At 46.9% G+C, this 21,529-nt stretch overlaps 1 protein-coding gene across 1 annotated transcript; it reads right to left on the bottom strand.

The window, feature by feature from the left end:
• Window positions 1-172: 172 nt before the first annotated feature.
• On the bottom strand, window positions 173-19,284 carry LOC142575949 (glutathione S-transferase Mu 1-like). Its single transcript, XM_075685785.1, has 3 exons — window positions 19,164-19,284; window positions 10,428-10,696; window positions 173-635 (listed from the first exon to the last, which is right to left on the bottom strand). Exons 2-3 carry the CDS (start codon window positions 10,691-10,693, stop codon window positions 230-232), a joined length of 672 nt encoding a protein of 223 aa, XP_075541900.1. The 5' UTR covers window positions 10,694-10,696; window positions 19,164-19,284; the 3' UTR covers window positions 173-229.
• Window positions 19,285-21,529: the final 2,245 nt, after the last annotated feature.

Below are 21,529 nucleotides of genomic sequence, written 5' to 3'. Positions count from 1 at the left end.
TTTTATCAAGGAAAAAGAAAGGCCCAACTGTGCTACCCTGGTGAACTACGGTGCGAATTATCGAGGATGCTGTTAGTCAATCAATGCGCACTGAGAGCGACGTGTTCCGAAGTGATCGATCTATAATGTGGTTACTGCGTTTTGGACAGGTGCCCAACTGTCAACGTTGGCGAAGAATATACCGGAACACTTTATTTTGAAAGCAAACAGTTACAACAGCCAACGCGTCTCACTTGGAACACTTCTTGTAGCCCCACGTCCTCATGGGGCCCAGGATAGGCCATTTTTTATAGCGGTCCGAAGTGAAATAGTCCTCGATGTTGGGGAGCTGCTCGAACCTCTTCAGATACTCCACGATGTTCATGTAGCCTTGCACAACCCATGGTTTGAACTGTCGGTGCCAGTCGAGCCCTTCGTAGAGCAGGAAGTCCACGTATGTCAACTTGTCCCCCATCGTCCACTTCCTGGAGGCTAGGAAGTCGTCCCAGGGCTCCAGGACATCGCCCACCTTCTTGGAGTACGAGTCGAGACCGTACTCGTCCTTAGGTTTCGGCGTGGCCGCATTGATCAGCTTGAGGCACAGGTCCCGGGCCTGCTGCTCGATCACGTCCAGTTCTGCGGTCTCCTGCTCATTCCTGGTTGGTTGTAAGAAAGAGACAAAGTAGCGAGGACAGTGTGACTCTGGCTGTTGAATAAGGACGCTTACACTAAAATAAAAAAAATTAGATTATGGGGTTTTACGTGGCAAAACCACTTTCTGATTATGAGGCGCGCCGTAGTGGAGGACTGCGAAAATTTGGACCACCCGGGGTTCTTTAAGTTGCGCCTAAATCTAAGTACACGGGTATTTTCGCCCCCATCGAAACGCGGCCGCCGTGGCCGGGATTCAATCCCGCGACCTCGTACTCAGCAGCCCAACACCATAGCCACTAAGCAACCACGGCGGGTCTACGCTAAAGTTGTAGGCACATATGCATGACAGAAATTGTCGTAAAAAGCGTCACACCGCTTCCAAGGCTTATCTGGTGCCGTATATAGAAGTTGTTAGTGCATTTACAGAATAACTATACACGCAGGCGGATATGCGTGAAAGTGCCTGAAGTTGACTTTTCGAGATGCGAAGAATATCTGTGGCAGGGTTCACAAATACCAGTTCACATGTTGGCGCGTTTTATTGCGATATCACTTATATGGACACTTCAGACGCATTTCTGCCGCCGCCACCACCGTGAGGTTCCGTATGAGTGAAAGTGTGTGAGGGTGAGCAGGTGAACGCGGTTCGATCTCACGTGCGCGAGTGAGGAACGCGGCCCAGATGCGTGTCCTCTCCTGTGGCGCCTGAGTCAGGCTGGCCAGGAGAGTGAGGAGGGGCGTTCTTCTGCGGTGGCTGCTAGTGTGCCTCAATGTCCTCCTCTTCCGCCGCTCCGTACAGAGTGGAGACAACGGCGACGTCTACTTCGGCGTTGGCCACGCGAACCGCGGACGCCGTAGTAGACACCTTTGGCGGACGCCTAATGATCGCGTTGCCGGCGCTCGTGTGTCTTGAAAGCGATGTGTGACGTGGCCAAAGTGCGCGCCGGCGCAGGCATAGAGTTTCTCACTACATTACCTACAGGGAAATCTGGCGCTGCTGCGCTGTGGTATGCATGGGAATGCCGGTATATTGTGGATTCGGATTGGCATCGTTCTCGTAGAGACAGGACACCTTGAAGACGCGCTTGGCAAGTACCGTTCCGCCTGTCACAATGATTCATTTTCTTACTAGAACAGCACGTGAAAAGCTGTTCTGGCTTTATTATTACGCGAAAACATGTTTTGTTTAACTGTGAGATCTTGTTATTGTGTGTACGACTACATGTTACGTAAAAAGTATCAGCGGGCCGCTAAAGTTGGAGGACAGACGACAAGGTTCGCGCTCGCTTTGAAACAGTTGGTCGTCTGTTCTTGCTTTTCTTCGCTTGGTCATGCATCGTGGGTGAGTAAAGATGTAATATGCGTGAATGGAAACATTTTATGAAGATTTTACTTTGAGAACGCGTTATTTGCGTAGCCATATCCACGTTTTAGACGAAGCCTCTTACAACACCAGCCAACACGAGCCTCGCAGACACATATACCGTCATTTCCATGACGGCACGGTGCTCCCTTAAGAAACTCCCATAGACGGTGGCGCCAGATTACCCTCTAGGTGTTATAGTGAGAAACTCTATGGGCGCAGGCCTCATGTTCAAAGCGATCTGCGATGTTTGCAGAGTGCGCGCGTTGCCGGTAGCTTCGTATGCGCTGGTCTTTCGACGTTTCGTTCGCACTGAAGCGAGACAAGCACGAAGGTCAATCCCCCTTGCTGCTGCCACAATTCCTCACTCCAGAATTTTCACAGCGAGTTTCCGCGCTCGCCGAACGAGACGTGTTCATGTTTACCTGCGCGCGTGACACTGTGCTGGTTAATTTAGTTAAAACACGTTGACGGGCTAGTTCATTTGAATCCATGATAGAATGTGTAAGCGCGACTGAACAAGGACGTAGAAAGAAGAAGACACACAAAGACAGCACTATCCCTGTGCGTCTGTTTATTACTACGTCCTCGTTGAGTCACGTTTACACATTCTATCATTGTTAATTTAGTTAGTAAGGGAATGTTTGCAAATTTATACGGCCGCTAAAACAGCTATCCTTACTTCGTACAGCTATCTACTAATTTGCTATCGCAATCGGTCCTTGGCCTTTCGGGCGAAAGTGCGATTTTTTTTTATCGGGCTGATGGTGTTGTCAGAACAGGAGAGCTTAGTCTGGCGACCAGCGTCTCTTTCAGTGGCACCAAATGTTGTTTCAAAAGTGCTGGCGACATCTGTGCCTTACAGAAGCTCATAAAATAGTTGAAATCGAGATTGTACACTATTTAAGTCTTCCTTCTGCTCGTGCACTAGTAGCATTTACTCGCACTAGTGGTATTTACTCGTACTAGTGCCAATGACGCCTTATGTCATCTCAATCAATGGGCGGACCATTTCGTATGCGAGAACCCACAGATTTCTTGGCTTAATTATTGACCAGACCTCTGTTGGAGCCCGCACGTGGCCTACATGAAACGGCGCCTGACATCGACTTCCCAGTTGTTTAATTACTTGACAGGAAAGACGTGGGGTATGTCAGTAGACGCAATGCTGAAACTCTACAGAGCTCTCTTTCTCGGTTTTTAAGATATAGTATACCTGTACTGAACAACACCTGCAAGACAAATATTCGTGTTCTGCAGGCAGCACAAGCTCAAGCACTCAGAGTTTGCCTTGGTTTGCCCAGATGAACGTCAACAGAGGCAACTATTGCGATTGCGCGGGACCATCCAATGCAAAATCACATTACGGTGGAAGCTCTGAGAACGCACATCAGACATTTTGCACATGCCCCCTATCTCCACCTTGCGACACTACCTTCAGACAGGCATCAAACATCATTCCCTAAAACTATCATCAAGTACAACGACAAGCTTTCCTCGGGCTCCACCGCTGCATCTAAACCATTGATACCCCCTTGGTGTCTTATATGCCCCACAGTCCATCTTTGCAGTTCGGCCTCCTCCTTATAGAAATTACCGAGGGATGAAATACATTAAACATTAATAACAGCCGCGTTGCCATTGCCAGATATACTGCAAACGAATTCTTGAACGCTACGCACTGCCAAGACAAGTAAAATATGAATTTTTTCGCGAAAGAATATACTCGTAAGTCTCAAAAATTGTGCCCGTAATAACTGATATCAGTGCTTCTATGTTTTCTGTATATTCACGAAGTAAAGAAAATAGCACACGAACTTTAAAACTATATCAGTTTGAAACCAACAAAGCAGTGCATGGCGCTGATAAGAAAAATGCAGAAGTCATAAAATTGACAAGTTGAGGACAAATATTTAACAAAAAACTTTGTTAGCCTCCCTGCCTTTCTCACATTTGGATCTCTCTCTCTCTCTCTGACATTCAAGAACCTTGTTTACATTTTTGTACGTATGCAACGACCAGGGAATAATCTCACTGACGCTGTCCTTTGTTAGAATGTATTGCGCAGGAGCAGCTGCCACCGGTCGTGTATTGTGGGTAATTGCTCCGAAATTATAGTCGCAATAGAGAGCACATATAGAAAGCAGAAGTTCTGCAAAATATGCGAGGGCGAGTCAAATGAATGTGAGCCAATGCAAATATATGACAAACAGGGTACTTTATTCAAAAGTAGTCTCCATGAGCATTTAGACATTTGTCCCGCTGACTAACGAGTTGCGTGATTCCCGTCTGATAAAACTCCTTGGGTTGCTGTTTCAAAAAAAGTCTGTAACTGACTTTTTCACGTCATCGTCTGATACGAATTTAATTCCCTTAAGCTGTTTTTTTTTTTCAAATGCTCCAAAATGTGGGAGTTGCAAGGCGACAAGACTGGGATGTATGGCGGATTTTGAAGCGTTTCCCACTTGAACTTTGCCAGTTTCGTATTAACCACATCAGCGACGTGGGGACGGGCACTGTCGTGGCGCAAGATGAGCCCATTCCTCAATTTTCCACGTCGTTTGTTCTTGATTACGACAAGCAGCCGATCCAACGTTTCACAACATCGGAAACGATTAATAGCCTCTCCAGGTTTAGCAAATTCGATACAACAATGGCCCCTGACGATCGAAAAAAAGTCAACAACACTTTTCTGGCAGAAATGACGACATTTGCTTTTCTTGGGGGCGATGAATTCAAATCTATCCACTGTAAGCTTTGCTGTCGTGTTTCAGGCTTGTAGTAGTGGCACTATGATTCGTCCCCGGTCACAATTGCAGACAAAAAGTGCTCACCCTCATCTTGATACCGGATTAGATGAGTCAAGAGCGCCGAATATCTCCGCCTTCTGGCGGCAGTTCGAAATCTTGGGAATCCATTGCGCACACGAGAGCCGATAACCGAGATGTTCATGAATTATGGTTTGACCCGAATGGTGACTGATGTTCCCAAGCCCTGCCAATTCATCAATGCTTATCCTCCGTTCTTGTCTAGCCAGCTTTTGCAATTGTGTTGGGGGCGATTGCACGGTGGCTATGACCTGCATGGTCTTGGATCATCTTTTCAACTTTCACGTCCTTCTTTGAACCGTTTGCTCCAATGATTCACAGTGGCCAATTAAATGCAACGTTCAAAGTACACTGCAGCCATACGGTGACTAATTTCTTTTTGGGAAACATCTTCATCCGTCAAAAACCTCATGACACCACACTGTTCAACTTTTGGAGTGTCCATTATGTCACACAAACATGTTCAACCCAGTGTATGAGAGCATTAAAGAAACTTGATCCTCCCACCTGCGTGTCACTTTTGTAAATAAGAGATGCCTCTGTGCCACGTGCATGCCTTGCAGATAATGAACCGAGCCATTATTGCGCAGGGTGGGTGGGCTCACTTTCATTTGGCTCGCCTTCGTACATTAGAAATGCGAAGATACAATGGAATATACAAATGCGAAGAAACAGCTTGATAAAGCCAAAAAAGTGTCACTAGTAAAAGTGTTCACTGCAAATATACACAAAACCTCTCAACAAGATATTTAAATATACGTATAAGGCTCAAATAAATATACGTATTTCAGAAAAAGTCACTATATATGATGCGTCAAACAAGGCAAATACACATGTTGCTGGTGGTCGGGGTAACACGAGTACACGAGAAAAATAACACGAGAAAAATAAGTACGAACGTAGTTACCTTTGCTGGCTTTAGTGTCTTGACATGGATGCTTTGGCGCATATGAAAATAAATGTTGATAGTCTTTTCTGTGGCATGACGGCACAAATGAACCACCACAACGCTTCGTCTCATCGGACCTCGCCGCGTGCTTTGTCAGCTTGTCTGACAGTTTGTTGATTTCGCTTGTCTCGTTGTATAGTCCGATGTACGACTTTAGAAAAGTCAATGCACCTTTGGCGTCATATGTTTATGACGAGGGCCTTATAATGCAAAACTATTCCAATATGTTTTTATTCCAGTTTCCTGACGTCAAATTTGCGTAACCATCGACGCAAGCATCGGGCGGTCACCCGCAGGGTTGTCTGAACAGACCAATCAAACGCTCTCCTCGTTCATAGGAGGTCACTTTTCTTTGTTTGAAAAACGAATAACATTGCCTACATCGAGCAGCTTGACTTATCTGATTGGCTCACAAAAGGCGAGGAGCACGCTCAAGTGGAGAGGGATTCGATGGAGCCGAGCCACTGCACTTAAAGTTGATAACCGGAGAAGAGGGTGGTGCCGACATCTGCAATTAGTCCGCTCTCCATTACTTAGCTTGCGGTGGCTCGTCGACAGTAGCGGCGGCATGCAACGGATGCTTAACAATGACGCTAAAACGGATCGTCAGCAAAGAATAGTAGGCAGAACGAGGTCGTAAACGTGCCGAAAGTACTGGAAAACGTTACACGGATACGCAAAAACCTTTATTACACGCAAATAAACCCGTGTTCTCCGGCAGGTGCGAGCCCAGTGCCTGAGCGATCGGCGGCAGCCATCTTTTATTCCTTTCGGAACGGGGCAGCTTGCTGCTATTCAGAAGAAAATTCAGTTTTGTTCGGCATATTAATGCATCTTTAACGCGTACATGTCACTTTGACGCGGTGAGATTTTGCAGTTTTGTTACATCGCGTGAGAGACAGGTGAAGTGGTTGCAGCCCGAAAGCTTTTGACGAGTAGCCAAGGGATAATGGAGAAAAGGCGTCGAATCAGAAATAACTATTTTTCTTTTGTTCGGTCAAATCATGCATAATAATTGTGTACACGCCATATCAGATGGGGACCTATGCGCTTTTCGTGACGTCGCGCGAGAGACAGGTGAAGTGGGGGTGGTCCAAAAAAGTATTTGTCCAATCGCAGAGGGCTGATTGCTGAATTTAGGAATAGAAATGTTTGGAATAGTTTTACGTTATAGCGCCCCAACATTAAACTCGCATATTTCTGGAATTCAATATCTAAAGCTTGACTTTGGAAATGTCAATGCGCCTTTCGCATCAAAAGTTTATGAGAACTTTATACCCAGAAAATTTCATAATTTAAATCCAAGCGCTCCCTATAGATTCCACGGCCTTTGCGAAATGCCGCGACGAGCCCGCTCGCCATCCAAACGCGTCTGAAACTTTTTCCTCAGATTGAGCTCCTTGGCGTTAGAACATGTGACTTCCGGTGCATGGGCGTTGCCGCGAAATCCAGCCCGATTGCGCAATGTTCACGCTAAAATGTCTTTTCGAGCGTGAAAAGGACATTCTAGACAAAATCGAGCATGATTTCCGGCGCCGGGGGTTGTTTTGGTCGACGGGGCATGACAGTAAGAAAAAATTTCGGGGGGGGGGGGGGGTTGAAGACCCATAAGGTCCCCCCCCCCCCCTGTCTACGCCCCTGGAAGAAACCACACAACTTTCACGGTTCGACGCAGTCAGCAGACTTCGAGTGCTTGGACAGGGGATCACGCTCTCTCTATGGTGCACACCAAGCAGACAGACTAACCGGAGCAATCGTCAATACGACCTGCCCTCTTTGATGGATCTCTGTATGCCAACTGGACTCCGCCGAAGAGAGGCCACTCTACTTTATCGCTTATGGCTAGGGGTGGCCTTCACGTAATCTTACTCATTTCGCATTGGCATGGCCGACAACGCTCTCTGCAATACCTGTTTTTGCGAAGAGACGCTGGAACACATTCTGTGCGACTGTCCTGACTATAATGTTCAGGGACAGTCCCTGGCGTCCGTTCTAGCGCACCTTGACACTAGACCATTGTCCCTCGAAACGATTTTCACATGCCGCCGACAGAAGACATCGCAGCTGAAGGCGACGAAGGGACTACTTCGGTTTTTGTAAAAGACTGGCTTGGACAAGCAGCTGTGACAGTAGTAATGTCATGTACCGCTCAAGAGTGACGGACTGTAACTGACGATGTGTGTGCTGTGTTATGTGCTCTCCCTCTCTCTCCTCCCCATCTTTCATCCCCCCCATCCCGCTCCCATGTGCAGGGTAGCAAACCAGTTAAGCTAAGCTGGTTAACCTCCCTGCCTTTCCTTCTGAACTTTTCGCTTCCTTCCTCCTTCTGCTCGCATTGGCATTGGCTGCGGACTTTGCCATAGGAAGATACATGAAAAAGGTTAATTCTGGATAGAAGCATACCTTATACACCTATAGCTCAGAATGTTTCTAGCTTCTCTTGGTCTGCCTGGGAAGAAAGTAGTTACGTTATGGGACTTAACGCATGTTACATCTTAGCACTAGAAATTAGAGCTTCTTACCCTTTCGCAAGCAAATGGCCCTAACATAACTTTACCATGGGCAGCTGCGTCCCGTGGCGTCGTCAAAAATGAACAAGCAGACACTGCAGCAGGAACGCCTTGAAGGAACGGTACCTATGAAGTTCCTAACGAGTTTTGTGCCCACATGAAAATTCTGTTTGTTTGCGTGACGTGAAACTTTAAGGTTCACCAATGGACCCAACCGGACTGACGCCAGGGTCATAGAAATTAGATTTCGTATGCCTCCAAACCCAAATACAAGCATTCAAATATGTTGCATTGCATTATCCTTGGTGTTGTGTTCACCAGGAGCCATGTACACCTCAGGGGTAGCAGGGACGTTGGTCCGAGTCGTGAACGTTGCCAACATAGGGATGGCAGAAGCTGGCGCTTTCATCTTAGGCTGAACGAGTCATGGGCCGACCACTATGAGAAGGGTTAATTTGTTCTTGGTCATTCACTTGAAACGAACTGTAGAACCACATTTGTAATGCTAGCGTTAGCCTCTGTACGAGACACTGCAGCTTTAGAGTGTGGACAAGACAAGCGGCTTTTAGAAGGTAACAACGCAGGGGGGCTTTTACGCGTAAATTTCCTTCTTTTCATCATCCCATTTCCATTCACTTCGCGGCTGTGCATAGTACCAGGTTAGAGTGAGCTGGCATCTACCTCTCTGCCTTTCCGCAAATAAATCGGCTGTCTGTATATTTTTACGAAACGCACTTTGATTGAGACGTCGATACATTGAAGACACCTGCATTTCGTTGGCGCAGACCCCTGCACCACACGTACGCAAGTCACATCTGCATGTTTTTGCGCACCCATTACCTCTAGAAGACTGACGGCATGTGCGTGATGCAGCGTTCTTGACAGGGAAGCACTGAGCGCAGGGTGTTAAAGAAAGGAAACGAAGGCAATACATGCAGCTGATGATCATTGATTGAGGACAAGGTACACCCCAAAGGGCTTATACTTAGTTATAGCAACCACTTTGTCCTGAGCTAGCCGCGGTTCAGACATACGAAGTCAATGTATCTATCTGTATTTCCGTCCTATAATTTATACCATGCGAAGCCAACAAAGACACCAAGGACAACATAGGGGAAATTACTTGTACTTACTCATTGAATTAAAGAAATTATAACTTAATGGCAATGAAAGTGGGTGAAAAACAACTTGCCGCAAGTGGGGAACGATCCCACGTCTTCGCATTACGCGTGCGATGCTCTTTCATTGTCATTAATTTACGACTTCTTTAATTCAGTTAGGAAGTACAAGTAATTTCCTCTATGTCGTCCTGATATATATATATATATATATCTGTCATTTTGCATAAAATTTCTTCTCATTTTTCATCTTAATCCCTCTTAATAAAGCCCACCAAACCTCTAATCTGATTATTCTTCGAACAATGCATTTTCAGGAATAGGAAATGCGTCGCGGATTATTTGCTTAGATATTTATTTCTTGTCAGCAAGCTGAATGCCAAACAGAAGTAGCACTTCGCAAGTGCATTGTTGTTCTTTTCTTCTGATTTGTAACACATGAGAAATAAGATAATTGGTGATCGCATAAAGCCCCACCTCCTGCCCCCATCTCACCCCCCTCCAAACTGGAGGCTATCCTGTATACGACTCACTTTTTGCTGACAATTGAAAGTACCTAGAAGGAATTGAAGGTACAGATGGCACAGAATGAACTATGAAAGAAAAATATAAAACAAGAATATCGCGCACCAGTTGCGTAAGCGCCTAATTTTGCACTGATTGAGTGGTCTATTAAGCCTTACGCCTCAACGCAAAACTGAGGTTGCAAGGAAACCGTACTGGAACACGCCATGTTAAATTTTACCACGTGGTCGTCTTTAACGTGCCGATAAAGTACACAGGCGCTCTCGCATTTCGCTCCCGTCTAACTGCGACCGTCAACGCCGGGAATCGAAGCAGCGATGTTCCGTTGAGCTGCAGAACACAGCCAATGAACCATAGCAGCGGTTGCCATCAAAATTATCTGTTAAAAAGGAACATAAACGAAGTACACTTTTCTATTTAAGAGCGGTATTGTAGCAATCTATGCAGTTTATATTGTTATCTAGTTTTTTTTCAACACGATGGAATATGCCGTTCACGTACCTGGCAGCCAGGTCATGCTTTCGTCCCAGGTAGCGGAGGATGGCCAAGCTCTGGGTCAGCCTAACGTCGTCGTCGATGTAGTACGGAAGGTTGGGGAACGTAAGGCCGAGCGTGGACTTTTCCTTGAGCCAGGCGGTTCTGCCGTAGTCGGGCGGGGGACCGATTTCGTACTGCTTGTCCTCAAACTCGACTCCCTTGTAGATGAGCAAGTTGCGGATAGGTTGTCCCAGGGACCTGGCGTTCCAGTAGCCGAGTACGGGAACCATCGCCTGCATGGTGCAGGAAAACAGCAACACCGCGCACCGCGACAGAAATGAGCACATAGAAGAATGCGTAGGAAGTCAAGGCATGCGTCAGCAACAAATAGTTGACAGCTGGTTCATTGGTACATGAATACTCGGAAGCGATAAACAGGATACCCAACGAACAGAAAGCACGTCATATTAGAGAGAGAGAGAGGGCTCTTTATTAGAAAAACAGAGAATTTTGCCGGCGCGTATATAACCGCTGGCATATTACTAATCTTTGTGTCCGAGTACGTCGCTGGTTTCGTTCGATTTAGTCAACATGACGCCACGTCCGCTTTGCTATAACCATGCGCAAGGGAAGAAATATAAGGAAACACGCAGATCCAACGGAACGTTGGGATCTAAATGACACGATGCTTATTTGAGTTAGCGAAGTATCAACAATAATAGATGACACGGGCACGGTCTCGTCGGCTGTAGAGCAGTTAGCCATCCGTGTCGCAAGAACGAGCGCTCTGTATGTTGCTTGTCGAGGGGAGACTGTTGATGAGAGGTGTATGCACAGAAAAAAAGAATGGCACACATCTAATATTTTTTAAGGCGTGACTGTGATACGTAAGCATTCTGTACGTTTGGCCAAGAATGGGCGCATACTTATAGCGGCACACACGCAGCGACCCAAGTTATTGTCTCCTCGGCAACACAGCAGCAGCCGTCACTCGGAAAAGTGGGCGGATGAGGCAAAAAAAAAAGAAAAAGGAAAAAAGAAGCAAGCTTCGCTTTAAGATTGGGACGAGAGGGAAATGGAGAACTAAAGGTAGCGCGTAGAAAAGACACGCATAGCGATCTGACGAATCCAACGTTTTCAGGGCGCGACAACGTGTGCGCCCGCCCTATAGCGTATTACTTGCGACACGTTTTGGAACGGTCGCGCGCACGTCGCACATGAGGCGCGGTCCATGGCGGCAGGACCCCCGAAAAAAAATAAAGAAAGAAAAGGAAAGCTCACGGACGCGCACTCCCTTACCAAGCGTTGAGGTCCCGTAATGGTTGAGCACCAGGCCGAGGGCGCGCTTGTGCCTATTTCTCCGGTTGGTAAACTCGGCGTCCGGTGCTGTGGTTGTCCCAGCGAAAGCTATTACCATCAGCTTTAGGACTGACCACCCAACAAGATCGACATCTGCTGAACTAGCTGCTCTTTGCGCTGCACTTTGTTTCGTCAATCGGGAGCCACCTCGACGATGGTCAATCTTCAGCGACTCAAAGGCAGCCCTACAATCTGTGCTATCAGCTCTGCGTCGCGGGCCATTCGAACAGCTCGTATTCGATATTAGATGCATACTCCATACATCACAGGAGAAAGGACACCACGTGACGTTTCAGTGGCTGCCAGGTCACTGCGGCGTCACATGAAACGAAGATGCCGATAATGCCTCTCGGGTAGCTCTTGAAGACGCACAAGAAGAGGCCATACCGCTTTCACGATCCGACGCAGCTAGCAGACTTCGAGTGCTTGTACAGGAGATCACGCTCTCTCTATGGTGCACACCAAACAGCCAGACCAACCGGAGCAACCATCAATACCACCTGCCCTCTTTGATGCATCTCTATATGCCAACTGGACTCCGCCGAAGAAAGGCGACTCTGCTTTATCGCTTATGGCTAGGGGTGGCTTTCACGAAATCTTGCTCATTTCGCATGGGAATGGCCGACAACGCTCTCTGCAATGCCTGTCTTTGCGAGGAGAAGCTGCAACACATTCTTTGCGACTGTCGTGAATATAATCTTCAGCGACAGTCCCTGGCATCCGTTCTAGCGCATCTTGACGCTAGACCATTGTCCCTCGACACGATTTTCACATGCCGCCGACAGTAGACTTCGCAGGTGAAGGCGACGAAGGGTCTACTACGGTTTTCGAAAGAGACGGGATCGGACAAGCGGCTGTGACAGTGATTTCACGTACCACGCCAGATTGATGGACTCTAACGGACGATGTGTGTGTGCTGTGTTATGTGCTCTCTCTCTCCCTTCCTCATCTTTCATCGCCCCCATCCCTCTCCCATGTGTAGGGTAGCAAATCGGTTAAGATAAACTGGTTAACCTCCCTGCCTTTCCTTCTCCACTTTTTCCTTCCTTCCTTCCTTCCTTCCGGCGGCAGCACTTGCCTCCCACAGCCGCGGCGGATGCTCTTCAACGAAGGCCGTCTATTGGACAAGAGGCGGACTGATCGGGTAAGCCCCTTTTCGAGATGTGAACCCCAACGGCAGCCGGACACCAGGGCAGGGAAGGTCACTATCCATTAGAAAAAAGAACCGGTAGGTTTCCGGTGTCACCGGGGTTTAAACTCGGTACCTCCCGCATACAAGGCGCATGCTCTGCAGAGCATACGCCTCGTATGCGGGAGGTACCGGCGGCGGCTTAGCAGCGATGGCCTAGCATCCACACCGAGAATTGTGTGTATAACACCACATACGAAATATGGTCCGTCAAACTTGCGTTCAGAATGCACTATTGTTTCACTTAATTTCTTAACAAAACGTCGTTTCATGCATTGAAGCACAAATAACTTGAACGCCCATGCATTTCTCCGCAAAGTTCGGGAATTAATATCTCCAAAGTGGTGTCATCCTGAGAACTCGTTCCAAGTGGATCGGCCTTGCGAACTCCCCGGCTAGAATTTGTAAATTGCAATATGTGCCATAAGGTAATTAGTTACAAACTTAACTAGTGATGTTTTGTTCATTAGGCAATGATGAACTTCAATTTTCTGTGCAAGTAATGTCCGCCTGTTCGAGTTGACCAGCTCATGGATTAGCACTGTGCTATCTGCCGTAGGCAATTTTTAAAAATTTCAAAAGTGTTTGTTGAAACACCCAGTTTAGTAGTTTTGCAGTCGTGGTACTGTGCTGGCGATATTATCACGTCGACGACTTCATTCCGCAGAAAGAAAGTGTACATGGTTCATGGTGTCCAAATAACAAATAAAGGCTAGGGGCCGAAAGCACAAAACCTTTCATTTCTCAGTGTTCTTTGCTATTGGCCTGACGCCTTCGCTAACACTATGTACAGCATTAGGATTGGCGGAAATATTCTCTTACGATCAAGTTTTGCCGTAAGTGTGCTCTGTGAATGCAGGCCTCGCTTATTCGAGGTTCGATTGCGCAACATTTGGACGACACACACAGAAGAGAAACACACCACAGAGCGCTACTTGCAACTAGCCCAACAAGTTGCAACTATGTTCGATGGTTCTCTGACATCGAGAATCATGGCAGTGACCATATTACCACCTACTTAAGTATCACTGGATTTGGAAGCTTCTCCTTTTCTACTTCCCGACAAGTATATATAAGGTGGTCAACATATAAGACAAAGGTGGAAGAGGCATGCAAATGAGGATTTACCGGCACCATTGAGAACCTTATTACAAGTGTACTGGAATCGTCTAAGTACATATTTACATCCGCAAAAAAACGTACGGATTTCGACATGGAACTTGAGCGACTTCGAACGATTCGCAGAAGGGCCGAGAGGCGGTACAGGCGCACGAAGTCAATTCATGACCTTAGAGTCGCTCGACGTATACAGAAGAAAATCCAACGTCGTATGAACAGGCCGGAGGAACAACGGTGGAAGACGTTCTGCGAATCACTTGACCCCCGCAAGCCAATGTCTATCATATGGAGGACGGTGCGCGGCCTTGGCTCGTCTCCACAGCAACGGCACCCATTCTCCGCCCTAGCCCTCCATCAAGGCCAATCACAGGTCGATATAGCCGAAGATTTCTGTGCGAAGATTGCGGGCAGTGTAGTCACCATCAATAGCGAAATTCTGGGTGAGGTTCCTGCGACACGCTTCCCAGAATTCAATGTGTCCTTCTCACTTGAGGAATTGGACGCTGCTCTGGCCACATGCCGGCGCTCATCGTCGCCAGGACCAGACGGCATCACCTACGCTGCTTTATGCCACCTAGGTGAAGATGGCCGAAGCAGACTTCTGGAATGTTATAACCAGTCATGGAATGATGGCGTCGTTCCTGAGCGGTGGAAGTCCAGCCGCTTGATACCACTCCTGAAGCCGGGAAAGTCGCCACTCGACCCATTGCGCTGCCCAGCTGTGTTGGGAAGGTCATGGAAAGAATGATTCTCACCCGCCTAGAGTGCTATCTTGAGCGCCACAACGTATATCCCGAGGCCATGGCTGGTTTTAGAAGAGGCCGTTCCTCTATTGACAACGTTATCGACCTCGTCACGTCTGTACAACAAGAAAAACACCACAAGCGTATATCGGTTGCACTATTCCTCGACGTGGAAAGCGCCTATGATAATGTAAAGCATGAAGCCATCATAGATGCCCTGGAAAATAATGGAATTGGTGGACGCATGTTTCGGTGGATTCGGAGCTATCTATTCCAAAGATCCTTCTTTGTGCACAGTGCAGATGGCCGAACCGCTGACTATTACACTTGCCGTGGCGTCCCTCAGGGTGGGGTTCTTAGCCCCACTTTGTTCAACCTTGCAATCCTTGAACTTGCCGACGTTCTACCACATACAGTAAACTGTTCCATATATGCTGACGACATATGCATATGGGCCTCGGCAGTTACGCGTCTCCAGGTGCGTGCACGGCTCCAAAAAGCAGTGACCCTAACATCATCGTACTTGCGTGCTCAAGGCCTCAACATTTCGACCGAGAAGTGCGCCTTAGTCGCTTTTACCCACAAGCCCATGACCTGGTACCCCATTTCTATTGACCACCAATCAATTTCCTAAGCAAAAACTCGCCGATTCCTAGGCGTTATTATAGACAGAGACCTTTCATGGAGCCCCCACATCTCATACTTGAAGAAGAGGCTTACTTCTATCTCCCATATACTAAGGTTTCTTGCCGGTAAAACGTGGGGCACATCCGTGGCATCTATGCTTCAACTATACAGGACGCTCTTCCTAGGATACTTGCGATACAGCACACCAGTGCTGTCCAATGCTAACAAAACTAACATCCATGCCCTACAGAGCATTCAAGGCCAAGCCCTTCGAATATGTCTGGGGTTACCTCGAAATGCTTCAACTGTGACAACAATTACCACAGCGGGAGACCACCCAATATTGACCTATATAGCTATCGACGCACTCCGGGCGCATGTTCGCCATATATCCAGAGTGCCTGACCACCATCTCGCTCGCTTGCCTGAGAAAAGACCCAAGGCAGCGTTCTCCAGATCAATCGCGGCTAACCGGCACTCTTTGAGGCACTCACCCGCAACAAGAACGCCATCCCCTATGTGGTGCTTGAAAAAGCCTCCTGTGTACCTTGCTGTCCCAGGAATAGTGAAGAAAGCTAGCCTGACCACCGCGGCTCTCAAGCAGATCACATGGGAACTTTTGAATCGTTCATACGCTAACCCAATCCATGTTTACATGGATGGTTCCGTCTCGGAAAATTCTACGGGCGCCGTTGTTCTACCATCTGAATCGGTCGTCATCAAGTTTAAGACTTCACACGTAATGACATCTACAGGTTCCAAACTGGCCGCTCTTCGCGCTGCTGTCGAATATATTGAATAAGAACAGCCCAACAAATGGGCAATATCTTGTGACTCGAAAGCAGCCCTCCAGAGCTTGCGAAGTTTACGACGCGGCAATTATGAACAGCTGGTGTCACAAATCAACGAAACCTGCCATTGCGCTTCTGAACGAGGACATGATGTCATATTTCAGTGGCTGCCGGGACATTGTGGCATCGTTGGTAATCACCTCGCCAATGACGCTGCCCGACGTGCCCAGGCTGGCTCACCGACACTCATTATACCATTACCGAGAGTCGACGCTGTAAGAGAGCTTCGTGGTCTCGCTCGTACCATCACGTTAAGTTACTGGCATACACCACAGAATTCTAAGTGTCGTTTATACAGCCTCGACCCATCACTGAAACATAAATTACCAGCGAATCTTCCACGACATAACGCAACACTGCTGTGTCGGCTGTGGGCAGGAGTAGCATTCACCAACTCCTACAGCTATCGTATTTGAATGGCGGATTCACCAATGTGCGCTAAATGCAAGTGTGAAGAGACCATCAGTCACCTTCTGTGCCACTGTTCTCGCTTCGATAATCAACGTCAGACTCTCCAGTGTGCCTTGAATAGACTGGATGACAGGCCATTTACGGAAGCGAAGATCTTGGGAGCCTGGCCTCACAGTTCATTAGCGCAGAAAGCAGTTCGAGCGCTTTTTCACTACCTGAAGGCAACAGACTTGAGTGCCCGACTATAGACATCCTACACCTAAGTTCTCTCTCTCCCTCTCTCTTTCACTCCCCATTCCCCTCCCCACGTGTAGGGTAGCAAACTGGACTCAGTCTTGTCAACCTCCCTGCCTTTCCTTCTTCCCTTCTCTCTCTCTCTCTCTCTCTCTCTCTAGTTACAACTACTTGCAACTAGTTGCAAGTAGCGCTCTGTGGTGTGTGTTTCTCTTCTGTGTGTGTCGTCCAAATGTTACGTAATCGAACCTCTAATATGCAATACCAACACGCCCAGTCTTCAACCTTGGCAGGCCTAGCTCTCACAGGCACTGTAAATGAGGTCTGCTGCTTTGGTCTAGGTGTGTCTTATAAATTCAGGCTCGAAAATGGACCGGGTGGCCTTTCCTTTGATAAGGTACACGTAGTGCTATGTTTGGCGCTCGGGAATTAAAAAAAAATTAACTAGTGATACCTACGTCTGTTGAAGGAACGCGAAAAAGCAATACTAAATGTGTTTGCACAGCTAAAGTATCCCCCTTTCACAAACCTGTTTTCGTTAATTTCGTGCTAATAAGTTTATTATTTGAGAAGAAAATGAAGGTCGAAGTTCCGTTTTGTTTTCTTTACGTTCTGCGCCGAAAAAAGAGTTGGGGAGCAATAGGCTTTCATCACGTCATAGTGCATGAAATTCAAGCCTCTAATGACAACAAGAGTGTTTTTTTTTGTATTGCAGAAGTATAGTTTACTGATAAAACTGAACGTCCTTTTCTGTTTAGTGTCTCGTTAGAGTAACTGCATTAGCTCTTTGTGAGGCCGTCTTACAAGTTTACAAAACGGCTTAAGAGAAAATATGCACTTGGGAACTTACATACCTGAGTATAATGAGTCACTATTATTAATTAGTCTAAAGAATAATCGAACCTGCTCAAGATGACTGTCATAGTGATGTGTAGATACATTTGTCTAAAGCGCGCGCGTGCGCACGCACACACACACACACACACACACACACACACACACACACACACACACACACACACACACACACACACACACACACACACACACACACACACACACACACACACACACACACACACACACACACACACACACACACACACACACACACCAATATATAATCATATCAGAAGAAGCCAACAAACAATGCCACCAAGGTGACCATAGGGTAAATCACTTGTACATACTAAAGGAACAAAAGAAAGGATAAATTAATGGACATGAAAGCGGATGAAAAAACAACTTGCTGCAGGTGGGCAACGATCCCACGTCTTCGTGTTACGCGTGCGATGAGCTACCGCGGCGCCGTTTTCCATCCACTTTCTTGGATGTTCATGTTTTGATAGTATAACTAACCTTGGGATTGTTAGCCAGCGCCACCACTCACAAACCTTTTGAAATTCAAATTCAAATTGCGGCGGATGTGGAAAACCTTTGCGGCGGATGTGGATGTGGATGCTGCCACAGGCGTCAAGAGTACGTGATCTTTTTGGGTGAAGGCAACCGGCGAATAAATCCACACATGATACCTGAAGGCATCAATCTTGTCGGATTCGGACCCTCGTTATGTAATGAACAAGAACCCCTTTTCTTCTCGATCATTATTTATATCAAAAGCTTGAGTTGCGCGACATTTATGCAGGTCATAGGGTTGACCGGCACAAATTTGTTCGGCAATCACTGCCGCTATCACTGTCGCATCTTTCTGGTACTTCTGCAGTGCTTCCTTCAGAAGAACAATACTTTCTAAACTACTACCCAACCAGCGTCCCGGAAGCTGGGAGGAGTGGACGCTCTTCCAATAAAGTTGGAAAAACTATGGCGGCCGCTTCTGGCGCGATACACGAAGAACTTGCTGGGCCAGGAGGCATGAGCCTACCAGGAGGCCCGGACTGGTAAGCCTCAGTTCCTTTGGGAATGATAAACGCTACTTCTCTCTCTCCCTTTCTACTTTACAGGCATCGACAGTAGCAACAATTAGCAAGATTCTGAGACTCGATCTTAGCAGTCCCAGGAATCACCACTCAGTAACAAATCGCACAAGTTTTCTTAGTATTGTACCTCTGTTAATACGACAAATTGCAGTGCACGTATTTGAAGAATCGGACAATTTTTTTTTAGGAGACGATTGTTGTAGATTAAGTTTTCTTAACCTTTAACCGTAACGGCTCTTGCAAACTGGTGGAAATCAAAGCATAAATTCGTTTGTGAAGTATATACTCACAGTAAAAATGTGCGTGCTTTCTCTACTGGGCGGAAACTTGCACTGAATGGCTGTGACTGATTTCGCAGATGTTCTTACACGTCGTCACAGGCTTTATCTTGGCACCTCTACTTTAGGTATACCTACATGAGCCGTTATCGCAAACAACTTAAGTCCCACCCGTGGCTCTTTAACCTTGTCGACGAAGCCCCCGTTATCAGAACCGCCGTGAAGAGGCGTTGACGTTTCTTCGATGAATCCCTTATCTCTGAAGTGCGAAAGAGAAACGCCCCGTTTCTATTATTTCGTAAGATGATAATAAGCCTTGTCAGTGACCCTTGTAGTGTTGGTATAAATACAACTTTCGCGCCATATTGTGCGTACGACAGACATTTTTATTTATTTTAGGAACAGACAACTGGAGCAAACGAGAAAAGAAAAAGGAAGCTATGATCATCGTTTGTTTCATCGTGAGGCGCTTGCTGTTGCTCAGTGGCTATGGTGTTGGGCTGCTGAGCACGAGGTCACAGGATCAAATCCCGGCCATGGCGGCCGCATTTCGATGGGGGGCGAAATGCGACTACACCTATGTACTTAGATTCAGGTGCACGTTAAAGAACCCCAGGTGGTCAAAATTTCTGGAGTCCTCCAATACGGAGTGCCTCATAATCAGAAAGTGGTTTTGGCACGTGAAAACCCCATAATTTCTTTTTGCCGCAGCACTGTATACCACTTAAATACTGCCTGCTCAGGCATGAAAGTGTATTTGGACATTGAGCACTGGCCCCTGTAATGCATGCGTTGGTAAGGTAAGTCTTGATACGTGGATAAAGAGTTGCGCGAGTGAGAGAGAAAGCACATGTGCGGGAGCAGGCTGCATCAGTAATAGCTTCTGTAACAGTGCGAGTGTGGCGACAGTGTTTTCAATTTGCATATTTGTTTCATACAGTCGGCACCTTCACACAAAAGGCACCGTCATTGTCTAAATCAGTGTTTATAATTACCATCGACTTCACCATATGCTGTGAAAGCCATGGAAAAAGAACATTTCGTATTTTAGGTGTTCCGGTTCTTGGGCTAATAAGTGCATTCCTTGTGGTGTACATGGCAATTTTTTTAGAAGTGCTATTTGAAGAACGTTTACGAAGAAAGAAAGCACCTCATCAATTGATGAAAACGCGTCCGACAGTCTTTGAATCTCTGTTCACAAAAATATCCTACTCTAAGATTGCTCATAAGAGCAAATTACACCCAATTGTGAAACTGGGCATATCATTCGCAAAGGCCATCGGCCAATTGCAAACATCACTTAGGAACGAAGAACTTTGTGAGTTCGGCTCAAAGATTAAGCAGTTCGTGGCCCCCGGCAAAAATAAAGCTCCCCTATATTCCAGCCTTAGACTTCTGTCAACCAAAGGACCAGGCAGGATTCCGTAAAGGCTACTCAACAATAGACCATATTCACACTATCAATCAAGTGATAGAGAAATGTGCAGAATATAACCAACCGTTATATATAGCTTTCATTGATTACGAGAAAGCGTTTGATTCAGTCGAAACCTCAGCAGTCATGGAGGCATTACGGAATCAGGGTGTAGATGAGCCATATGTAAAGATACTGGAAGATATCTATAGCGGCTCCACAGCCACCGTAGTCCTCCACAAAGAAAGCAACAAAATCCCTATAAAGAAAGGCGTCAGACAGGGAGATACGATATCTCCAATGCTATTCACAGCATGTTTACAGGAGGTATTCAGAGGCCTGGAGTGGGAAGAATTGGGGATAAAAGTTGATGGAGAATACCTTAGCAACTTGCGATTCGCTGATGATATTGCCTTGCTTAGTAACTCAGGAGACCAATTGCAATGCATGCTCACTGACCTGGAGAGGCAAAGCAGAAGGGTGGGTCTGAAAATTAATCTGCAGAAAACTAAAGTAATGTTTAACAGGCTCGGAAGAGAACAGCAGTTTACGATAGGTAGCGAAGCACTGGAAGGGGTAAGGGACTACATCTACTTAGGGCAGGTAGTGACCACGGATCCGGATCATGAGGCTGAAATAACCAGAAGAATAAGAATGGGCTGGGGTGCGTTTGGCAGGCATTCTCAAATCATGAACAGCAGGATGCCACTATCCCTCAAAAGGAAAGTGTATAACAGCTGTGTGTTACCAGTACTCACATATGGGGCAGAAACCTGGAGACTTACGAAAAGGGTTCTGCTGAAATTGAGGACGACGCAACGAGCTATGGAAAGAAGAATGATGGGTGTGACATTAAGGGATAAGAAAAGAGCAGATTGGGTGAGGCAACAAACGCGGGTAAACGACATCTTAGTTGAAATCAAGAAAAAGAAATGGGCATGGGCCGGACATGTAATGAGGAGGG

The sequence above is a fragment of the Dermacentor variabilis genome, chromosome 3 (assembly GCF_050947875.1).
Source record: "Dermacentor variabilis isolate Ectoservices chromosome 3, ASM5094787v1, whole genome shotgun sequence".
NCBI lineage: Eukaryota > Metazoa > Arthropoda > Arachnida > Ixodida > Ixodidae > Dermacentor > Dermacentor variabilis.
This window is presented reverse-complemented; position numbering and strand designations above follow the sequence as displayed.